Below are 11,878 nucleotides of genomic sequence, written 5' to 3'. Positions count from 1 at the left end.
TCTTATTTTTCTTTTCTTTTTGGGGCTTTACAGGTGCTGGTGCACCTGTCAACTGCTTTCTGCTACTGCGACCTCGAGGAACTGGGCGAGAAGATGTATCCTTGCCCGTACGACCCTCGAGATATACTCCGCGCCGCTCGCTGGATGGACGACTCAATGTTGGATACGATTACGGCCAAGTAAGTTGCTGCGAGAGCGCAAATTAACCTGCACGCATGTCCTGCAATTATACTAGTATGAAGAGTACATAAGATAAAGTGTACGGGCATGGGTGTGTGTGTTTGTCCTTCGGATAATTTAGGTTAAATAGTGCGTAAGCTTAGGGACTGATGGCCTTAGCAGTCAAGTCCCATAAGATTCCATACGCATTTTTGATAAAGTGTACTGTTGTCGCCCTTTGAGCTCTGTTACCAAGTTCCGTGTATTTTACGTTTATGATTTGTCATTTCCTACGTTTCCTTAAATTTATTTGTATTTTAAGTTTTAGGTAGCTATGGACTTAGTACGTATTCCTTCGTATATCGATTTTTCATCTCTTATTCCCGTGGTCTGTGTCGTGTTTATTACGTGGGACTGTCGTACAGTGGTCGGGCAGCTCCTCACAAGCCACGCACTTCAGTACTCAGAGCTGAGGGGCGCTCGAGGTGGTGTAAAGGGCGTAGCCACTGGACACTGGACGACTGGAAACGAGTGGTCTGGAGTGACGGGTCACTCTGTACTATGTGGCGATGCGGTGGAAGGGTTTCGGTTCGGCAAATGCCTCGAGAACGTTACCTGCTATCGTACGCAGTGCCAACACTGAAGTACATAGGGGGTGATGTTACGGTATGGGGGTGTTTCTTCTTGTCAAGGTGTGGTCCCCTTACAGCGCCTCAGGAAATTCTAAATTCGGAAGCATATGAACTTATTTTACAACATCGTGTTCTGCATTCAGTAGAGGAACAGTACAAAGAGGATGATTGTATCAGCGTAACAGCGCAGCATGTCAAAGCAGCTTCTGTGAGGCAGTGTGTTGTGGGAAAAAACACTCCTGAAGTGAAGTGGCCTGCCCAGAGTCCAGGTCTGAATCCAGCGGAACAGTTTTGGGATGAGTCGATTCCTGTGGCGACCCCAGTGTCCAACATCACTAACTTCTCTGGTTTCGGCTCTTGAGGAAGAATGGGCGACATTGTTCCACAGATATTGAGACACCTCATTCAAACTGTCCCCATCAGAGATCACCGTGATAAAGGCACAAAGGAACACACAGCATATTAATGTGCACTGACAGGTGTCCGGGTACTTTTGAACAAAGAGTCTATGTTATTCCGTTAGAGGACATAACAAGTTAATTTTTTTTTTTTAAATTTTAAATGGCTCTGAGCACTATGGGACTCAACTGCTGTGGTTATCAGTCCCCTAGAACTTAGAACTACTTAAACCTAACTAACCTAAGGACATCACACACATCCATGCCCGAGGCAGGATTCGAACCTGCGACCGTAGCAGTCCCACGGTTCCGGACTGCGCGCTTAGAACCGCGAGACCACCGCGGCCGGCACATAACAAGTCATAAAGTTTTTGTGGACTACTCATAGAACATATAACTCATGGATAGAACACGCTGCTATGTTGCAGCATTTTGGCGGGAGATGTTGTGTGTCATACCTAAGCTGTAGATCACACGTTAGAGATTTTATTTTATGTACTACTGTATGATGGAAAAGGTTGTCGAATGTAAGAACCCTCCCAAATAGTTATAATATGTTAGTAAACTGCATGTGATCAATGCCGCAGCCCCGTTAGTACGGTGGCGACAACACTTGGCCCGCATCTCGTGGTCGTGCGGTAGCGTTCTCGCTTCCCACGCCCGGGTTCCCGGGTTCGATTGCCGGCGGGGTCAGGGATTTTCTCTGCCTCGTGATGGCTGGGTGTTGTGTGCTGTCCTTAGGTTAGTTAGGTTTAAGTAGTTCTAAGTTCTAGGGGACTGATGACCATAGATGTTAAGTCCCATAGTGCTCAGAGCCATTTGACAACACTTGGAGAAATGCTCGTATATGGTCAGCAACCTTGTAGAATTTTCGGATATCTGATCGGCTCAGGTCGTAAGCTCTCCACGCCTCCAGTAGTCGCCACAACTCCTAGCGAGAAGGCGTTTTATGCACATCTGTTCACAGGACGCGAGTCATCTGCGACCAAGACAGCCTTCAAACTGAACTGAATTACCTGGAGACATACTGGAGGAATTGATATGGCAGCAAGCAGATAATGCGTGTGTTGTATCTAGACAACAGCAGGAAGAAAAAGCGGAAATCACCGGCATGTATCTCCTTTGTCCTAAATACCTCCACAAAAGTCAGCAGAACGACACAATCTCCAATGTGTGTTTCGTTCATCCTCTACGACTTTGATATTACTGGGCTCAGTAAAGGATGAGCTAGGCCTTCGCAAACCAGGGGTCTACCAAATTCCCTGCCAATGTGGAAAATCATACAATGGGGAAAGTGTACACACTGTAGAAGAGGGGTGCCGTGAATATGGATGCAACACTGATTGAAACCAGACAACCAACTCAGCGGCGCCCGACCATAGTGTAAGAGCTGGCCATACCACAGATTACAACAAAACCAAGATACTTAGGCAATTCTACCCATTCTGGGACTGCGTAATCAAAGAGATCGTTGAAATAGGGGCCAGGACTCGTAAAATATAGTAGCCTACATCAGGCATGGAACCGTGTACTGCGCCGAGAGAAAGCAAAGCGTTCCGTATAGTGAGGTCTGCACCACATGGCGATGTCACGGACACCGGAGACCACAGTTCAAAGCCAGGCATCGCCTTCCCCGGTGCCGCCAGCACCAACCAAGCACGCTGCACGAATAGTGACAGGAGCGGAGTGGTGGTCGGGTTGAGAGCCGGCGTGTTCAGATTGTCCCCGGGGAAATGGTCAGTACTCAGGGATATGACAGGAGCGATCATTCGAAGCAAAAAAGTAGGAAACATGGGCTCTAAAGAGCATACCTTAAGGGCTATGAGCACTTGATCAGTAGCATAGATGTGTTTCACAGTAGCGAAGATGAACAAGTGCCCACATCTCTTCAGGTATGCACTTGTTTTCTAGAGTTTTGTGGTGGTGGTGGTGGTTAGTGTTTAACGTCCCGTCGACAACGAGGTCATTAGAGACGGAGCGCAAGCTCGGGTTAGGGAAGGATTGGGAAGGAAATCGGCCGTGCCCTTTCAAAGGAACCATCCCGGCATTTGCCTGAAACGATTTAGGGAAATCACGAAAACCTAAATCAGGATGGCCGGAGACGGGATTGAACCGTCGTCCTCCCGAATGCGTAGAGTTTTGTGTTTCGAATGGTCGTTCCCGTCACATGTCAGGATATTAAACATTCCTCTGGGAAAATATCAGATCACATTTCAGGAATCTTCTTTCAAAAGACAGTACTAGAATAAAAAGAAGGGTGGAACAGCGGTTCTCTTTTTCTTAACTAGACCCAGGAAAGTTATACGCCAGATGTGAGTAGTTATACAGGGTGTTACAAAAAGGTACGGCCAAACTTTCAGGAAACATTCCTCACACACAAATAAAGAAAAGATGTTATGTGGACATGTGTCCGGAAACGCTTACTTTCCATGTTAGAGCTCATTTTAGTTTCGTCAGTATGTACTGTACTTCCTCGATTCACCGCCAGTTGGCCCAATTGAAGGAAGGTAATGTTGACTTCAGTGCTTGTGTTGACATGCGACTCTACAGTACTAGCATCAAGCACATCAGTACGTAGCATCAACAGGTTAGTGTTAATCACGAACGTGGTTTTGCAGTCAGTGCAATGTTTACAAATGCGGAGTTGGCAGATGCCCATTTGATGTATGGATTAGCACGGGGCAATAGCCGGGGCAATAGCGGTACGTTTGTATCGAGACAGATTTCCAGAACGAAGGTGTCCCGACGGGAAGACGTTCGAAGCAATTGATCGGCGTCTTAGGGAGCACGGAACATTCCAGCCTATGACTCACTACTGGGGAAGACCTAGAACGACGAGGACACCTGCAATGGACGAGGCAATTCTTCGTGCAGTTAACCCTAATGTCAGCGTCAGAGACGTTGCTGCTGTACAAGGTAACGTTGACCACGTCACTGTATGGAGAGTGCTACGGGAGAAGCAGTTGTTTCCGTACCGTGTACAGCGTGCCCAGGCACTATCAGCAGCTTATTGGCCCCCACGGGTACACTTCTGCGAATGGTTCATCCAACAATGTGTCAATACTCATTTCAGTACAAATGTTCTCTTTACGGATGAGGCTTCATTCCAACGTGATCAAATTGTAAAGTTTCACAATCAACATGTGTGGGCTGACGAGAATCCGCACGCAATTGTGCAATCACGTCATCAACACAGACTTTCTGTGAACGTTTGGGCAGGCATTGTTGGTGATGTCTCGATTGGGCCCCATGTTCTTCCACCTACGCCCAATGGAGCACGTTATCATGATTTCATACGGGATACTCTACCTGTGCTGCTAGAACATGTGCCTTTACGACACTACATGTGGTTCATGCACGATGGAGCTCCTGCACATTTCAGTCGAAGTTTTCGTACGCTTCTCAACAACAGATTCGGTGACCGATGGATTGGTAGAGGCGGACCAATACCATGGCCTCCACGCTCTCCTGACCTCAACCCTCTTGACTTCTATTTATGGGGGCATTTGAAAGCTCTTGTCTACGCAACCCCGGTACCAAATGTAGAGACTCTTCGTGCTCGTATTGTGGACGGCTGTGATACAATACGCCATTCTCCAGGGCTGTATCAGCGCATCAGGGGTTCCATGCGACGGAGGGTGGATGCATGTATCCTCGCTAACGGAGGACATTTTGAACATTTCCTGTAACAAAGTGTTTGAAGTCACGCTGGTACGTTCTGTTGCTGTGTGTTTCCATTCCATGATTAATGTGATCTGAAGAGAAGTAATAAAATGAGCTCTAATATGGAAAGTAAGCGTTTCCGGTCACATGTAGACATAACATATTTTCTTTCTTTGTGTGTGAGGAATGTTTCCTGAAAGTTTGGCCGTACCTTTTTTTAACACCCTGTATAGGGTCGAACGTGGGAAACTGTAAATAGTGTACAGAAGATCAACTGTTGTCTCTCTTGGCGTAATTAACCAGTGTCACGCGGAAGGCCCACCAATAAACGCGAGGTACTTAGCTAGGATCTAATGTTCATACTGTATAATAGATAAAGTCACGTCATCGAACAAGTAACGTGCGCCACACGGAGGGTGTTCACGTATAAAGCGAGGTATGTCTGCGGCCTTGCTTCGGAATCGAGAACCGCCGTACGCAGGCGCAGATCAGCGCATGACGCTTCGCAACGTTGCTGGGAAGTGTGCCACGTGGTTTTTCGCAGAGAATCAACTAGGCGGGACCCTGGAATGACGTCCGTCGGAACCGTTGCGCAGTTTAGCACTTCAGACTAGTGTGTGAGTAGCACCTGCTCATTCAGCTGTGCACAAACTTGGAAGATTACAAGGGACGCCAGCGCATCGACTGACCATATCAATTATCGTCGCTCTTCATCAGCACCGTAACTTTGCTACTGCAGTCTGTGTACGACGGAGAGAATGATCTGATTTTACACGGCTTTATTTACCAGCGTAAGTGATTTCACAGGCGTTTTTGTCGGCCTGAAATGAATGTAGGTGAAATAAATGCTCATATCAGTAAACGAATTAGTAAACAGTTGAGACAGCGGGCACATTTGGACTATTGCTGCTCCACTATTAACCTTTTGGCATAATGGCTGGATAGAACCGTGCCTCTGCAGTAGGCCAGATCTTAAACTATCCGCTCTCGTAGTCGAAACGAAAAAAATAGGGAATGAATTACATACGTAAAAACTCTCTTGCATATCAGATTTTACAGTAGTAATTCAACCGGTTTTTGTCCTACACTCATCTCAACAACGCGTTTCGAGATACCGTGCTCTCATGACCAGGTAGTTAAACTTTTCTTATGAAACTACACTAAAGAAATCTACCAACAATATTAATTGCTGCGCACGTAAGATAAAACAGAATAGAGACACATTGGACTGTGGGTCCTCGTCTTACAGAAAATTCGTCGACGTCTGTCGGTGGCAGGTAGTTAAACTTTTCTTATGAAACTACACTAAAGAAATCTACCAACAATATTAATTGCTGCGCACGTAAGATAAAACAGAATAGAGACACATTGGACTGTGGGTCCTCGTCTTACAGAAAATTCGTCGACGTCTGTCGGTGGCAGGTAGTTAAACTTTTCTTATGAAACTACACTAAAGAAATCTACCAACAATATTAATTGCTGCGCACGTAAGATAAAACAGAATAGAGACACATTGGACTGTGGGTCCTCGTCTTACAGAAAATTCGTCGACGTCTGTCGGTGGCAGGTAGTTAAACTTTTCTTATGAAACTACACTAAAGAAATCTACCAACAATATTAATTGCTGCGCACGTAAGATAAAACAGAATAGAGACACATTGGACTGTGGGTCCTCGTCTTACAGAAAATTCGTCGACGTCTGTCGGTGGCAGGTAGTTAAACTTTTCTTATGAAACTACACTAAAGAAATCTACCAACAATATTAATTGCTGCGCACGTAAGATAAAACAGAATAGAGACACATTGGACTGTGGGTCCTCGTCTTACAGAAAATTCGTCGACGTCTGTCGGTGGCAGGTAGTTAAACTTTTCTTATGAAACTACACTAAAGAAATCTACCAACAATATTAATTGCTGCGCACGTAAGATAAAACAGAATAGAGACACATTGGACTGTGGGTCCTCGTCTTACAGAAAATTCGTCGACGTCTGTCGGTGGCAGTCCTAAGTCATGACCAGGTAGTTAAACTTTTCTTATGAAACTACACTAAAGAAATCTACCAACAATATTAATTGCTGCGCACGTAAGATAAAACAGAATAGAGACACATTGGACTGTGGGTCCTCGTCTTACAGAAAATTCGTCGACGTCTGTCGGTGGCAGGTAGTTAAACTTTTCTTATGAAACTACACTAAAGAAATCTACCAACAATATTAATTGCTGCGCACGTAAGATAAAACAGAATAGAGACACATTGGACTGTGGGTCCTCGTCTTACAGAAAATTCGTCGACGTCTGTCGGTGGCAGGTAGTTAAACTTTTCTTATGAAACTACACTAAAGAAATCTACCAACAATATTAATTGCTGCGCACGTAAGATAAAACAGAATAGAGACACATTGGACTGTGGGTCCTCGTCTTACAGAAAATTCGTCGACGTCTGTCGGTGGCAGGTAGTTAAACTTTTCTTATGAAACTACACTAAAGAAATCTACCAACAATATTAATTGCTGCGCACGTAAGATAAAACAGAATAGAGACACATTGGACTGTGGGTCCTCGTCTTACAGAAAATTCGTCGACGTCTGTCGGTGGCAGGTAGCTAAACTTTTCTTATGAAACTACACTAAAGAAATCTACCAACAATATTAATTGCTGCGCACGTAAGATAAAACAGAATAGAGACACATTGGACTGTGGGTCCTCGTCTTACAGAAAATTCGTCGACGTCTGTCGGTGGCAGTCCTAAGTCATGACCAGGTAGTTAAACTTTTCTTATGAAACTACACTAAAGAAATCTACCAACAATATTAATTGCTGCGCACGTAAGATAAAACAGAATAGAGACACATTGGACTGTGGGTCCTCGTCTTACAGAAAATTCGTCGACGTCTGTCGGTGGCAGGTAGTTAAACTTTTCTTATGAAACTACACTAAAGAAATCTACCAACAATATTAATTGCTGCGCACGTAAGATAAAACAGAATAGAGACACATTGGACTGTGGGTCCTCGTCTTACAGAAAATTCGTCGACGTCTGTCGGTGGCAGTCCTAAGTCATGACCAGGTAGTTAAACTTTTCTTATGAAACTACACTAAAGAAATCTACCAACAATATTAATTGCTGCGCACGTAAGATAAAACAGAATAGAGACACATTGGACTGTGGGTCCTCGTCTTACAGAAAATTCGTCGACGTCTGTCGGTGGCAGTCCTAAGTCACACCGAAGGCAGTTCCCGCCGGGTCCTACTGCTCTGCCTTGGGCTCCGCGACTGTCAAGTTGGTACTTCTGTTGCGCTCCGCGGGTTGTTGTGAACTGACATGTCCGCTGTATTACCGTACGACTGGAGATATTGCCTCAACCATAACACTGCTCTAGTGGACGCCTACTCGTTTCCTAAGCCTATGATCGCCAGCCTCTAATTATTCCTTATAGAGATATTACAAATTAATTCGTATCTGCCACAAAAATGATTCTACAAAGCCGCTACGAAATCCCATTTCGATGTCTTTCACTTCTGCATTCAGAGTATTGCCAGTTCCTTTTCATGGATGACAATCTCCAATTATTCTAGCAAGTCGAGTTTTTTCCCTTTCGCTTCTATGCATAAGATTTTCAAGTCTTCCTCTGTTCCCTGAGGGAGCGGCCTGTTTCGTATATACGACTCGCAACAGCTGATTTCTTATAATTACTTAATCTGAATCCGTTTTTATGTTCCTTGCAGCTGATCGAAAATGTTCTTCCTTGATATTATCACCGTATTATGAAATAAGTTTGCACTTGCTCGTCATCACTGAATGTTGACTAGATACCTGTTTCATAAATAAAAAAAGGCCTTGCTCTATAAAACAAACATATCTGTGCTTGCTGCGGTGGATGCCCATGCAAACAAACTCGTTGACCAGATACTTTGCATCCGTATTGGATATATCCATTTGGCTTATTACGCACGAATTATATTATGTACAGGGTGATAAAAAAGTCAGTATAAGTTTGAAAACTGAATAAATCAGTGAATAATGTAGAAAGAGAGGTACAAATTGACACACATGCTTGGAATGACATGGGATTTTATTAGAACCAAAAAAATACAAAAGTTCAAAAACTGTCTGAGCGATAGCGCTTCATCTGGTAAGAATAGCAATAATTAGCATAACAAAGTAAGAGAAAGCAAAGATGATGTTCTTTACAGGAAATGCTCAATATGTCCACCATCATTCCTCAACAATAGCTGTACTCGAGGAATAATGTTGTTAACAGCACTGTAAAGCATGTCCGGAGTTATGGTGAGGCATTGGCGTAGGATGTTGTCTTTCAGCATCCCTAGAGATATCGGTCGATCACGATACACTTGCGACTTCAGGTAACCCCAAAGCCAATAATCGCACGGACTGAGGTCTGGGGACCTGGGAGGCCAAGCATGACGAAAGTGGCGGCTGAGCACACGATCATCACCAAACGACGCGCGCAAGAGATCTTTCACGCGTCTAGCAATATGGGGTGGTTCTAATAAAACCCCATGTCATTCCAAGCATGTGTGTCAATTTTTACCTCTCTATTTACATTATTCAGTGGCTTATTAAGTTTTCAAATTTATACTGACTTTTTGATCACCCGGTATTTATGGTGAGTACTCTGTTTCAGTGTGTAAATGTACATATTGTGCTATCACCATAATGTTGCTTCACTGACACATGTGTATGTGTTTTTGTACTCTTTGAAAATGGCGAGTGCTAGAACGCTTAAGGCATTTTAAGGAAACAAGTACTGCGATCGAGAGATATAAAAGTCATGAAATGTATTCGCAAACTCCGGAAACGGTACCACGTCAGCCAAACATTTTGCTGCAAACAAATGAAAAATTGTGCTTCCGGATGTCCTGCTTGTCGCCGGCGGTCACCGTAAAAACTTTGCCTATCCGAGGACTGACCCAAATCTCCTTATGTCCCAGCGTTTGCTTCCCTTAACCCTCTTACAGTTATGAGATTCCCACACAGGGAGAGACTCATTTATTTTTCTCGTCAGATTGCCTTGGCTGTGGCTTGAAATACATTACTGCAGTGTCTGTATTTAACAGTGTTTGTTCGATGCAACGTTCCATCAGACAAGCATGCATATCCCGAGGGACAGGTACTGCTGAAACCCGACAGCCGTATTAAAGCACGAAATGCATTCGTAAATTGCGAATACGGCTGTCGATTTTCAGCAGTGTCTGTCCCTTCGGTCATGCATGCATGTCTGAAGGAACATTGCATCGAACTATACAAACACTATCAAATACAGACACTGCACTAATGTAAATAAATATAGAAGTGTTTGAGTGTAACATCAGATTTTCATTGTTAACTGTAGCGACAGGTAACATCGACCCAGAAGTTAATTAAAGTAGTCCTATCCCCCACTGATGACAAAGGTTATTGCGAGGCTTCCCTTGGTTGTCAGGCATATGCCGGAATGACAAGTTCCCTCATAGATATTTTCAATAGGGATTCCGTCTTCTGCCCCTCTACCAGCCTACTGGGGCACTGGGTGATCAGTTACGTCAGAGAACTGATAAATAACTTCAAGATCTATGGTTACTAAATGCCGGACAGTGCAACAACAAACATCGCAAATGCATCTATGACAATAGTACAGGTGGTTTTGATGAGAGGCACTCTAATGTGCAATTACTGATCTTTTATCGTAGGTAATGTTGAAAGTTCTCTTTAAATAATTAAAATATGACTGCTGTACCCTGTTGCGAAGAATAAGAGTTGCGCAGAAGTAACAATGAGTAGTAATAGAAAATAACTGTCGTAATGAGAAGACAAGCCTTTAATACAGGTAAAGTCAATAATATGACTGCAAGAATTTTGAACAGTATAAACTGCCTGAATAATGAACTTTGACGTAGTTTTGCAAAACTGATCCCAGAACTGATACAAAAAACTGAAAAATCTGTCTCTGAATGACATAAGTTGGCCCTGATTGAATAAAAAACATCAAAATATTTAGTCCATACTTCTGATCTGCGCAAACCTGGATAATGCGCTGCAGTATTTCTCTGTCTTGCGCGCCACTATTTTACAGCTCCAAACTACTTGACCTACGCAGAGACACTCGTGAGGCGCAATGAGTTCTCTGTTACTTGCAAATCGAAGTATTTTCGGAACACACTAGGTTCCTTTTCTACTCTTGAAAAAACCATGACCAATTAACAACTGTAAGAGAAAGGTAGGTGAAAAATGAGGCTGCAATAATAAAAGAGTGACTTCAAAAAAATTACCTTATAATTCCTCTTCACGTATGTAAAGATTCCATTACACTTCCGCCTTCTCAGACCAGTTACCATTACATAATCATCATAATTAAACTTATCGATACATTGAGACTTTACATTTCAAACATAACATTACAACTGCTTCCTCATTTCAACACAGCTATCCACTTTCTGCTACTGAGCCAACACACACACCAAAGACAGTAACCTAACCATGCAATACAGCTTACAACATCGCTGCTCGCTCATATCTAACAGCTCGAGAGCAAAGATATGACATTCTTGTACAATAGATTGATACTCAAATGACACCTATCACTGCTAGAGCAGTGAATTTGATTGCAAAGGATGTGGTTTTTCAGTAGGGCGCTAATTGTGTGGATGTGTACATCGTCTGCTAGAAGCTTCGGCTTGGGGACAGCGACTACAAATGAAGTCCACGGCACTGGCCCCTATCCCTACTCTTCTCTCCCGACCCTCGCGCCGTCACGCCATCTTTTTTGTAGACGCGCGGCGCAGTTCTTTGACGGACTTTTCTTCGCCAGTTCGCTGAGTCATTGTACCTGATGACCATGCAGTTTCTCTCCTCTAGCCAGTGACCCTATTTTTCCCTCTTTGTCCTTCGGTGAACAGACGAAGAACGTGCTGTTGTGTACCTTTTACGTCGTCTGCGACCTAGTGGCCTAAAATGGGGATGCGGACGTTGTATGTTTTGTTATTTGCAGATGTTTATTAACGATGCTTTCCGATACGCACAGATA

General features: G+C 43.9%; 1 protein-coding gene across 1 annotated transcript in view; it reads left to right on the top strand.

Annotated features, from left to right (window-relative positions):
• The window catches only part of LOC126260059 (putative fatty acyl-CoA reductase CG5065), a 468,918-nt gene that overhangs the window by 302,756 nt on the left and 154,284 nt on the right, over positions 1-11,878 (top strand). Inside the window, exon 4 of the mRNA XM_049957250.1 lies at positions 34-179. Within this exon, the coding sequence (XP_049813207.1) occupies positions 34-179 (146 nt within the window). The remainder of the gene's footprint in view (positions 1-33; positions 180-11,878) is intronic.

This window comes from Schistocerca nitens, chromosome 5, assembly GCF_023898315.1.
Source record: "Schistocerca nitens isolate TAMUIC-IGC-003100 chromosome 5, iqSchNite1.1, whole genome shotgun sequence".
Classification (NCBI taxonomy): Eukaryota; Metazoa; Arthropoda; class Insecta; order Orthoptera; family Acrididae; genus Schistocerca; species Schistocerca nitens.
Note: the sequence above shows the minus strand (reverse complement) of the source record. Positions and strands in the feature narration are given on the sequence as shown.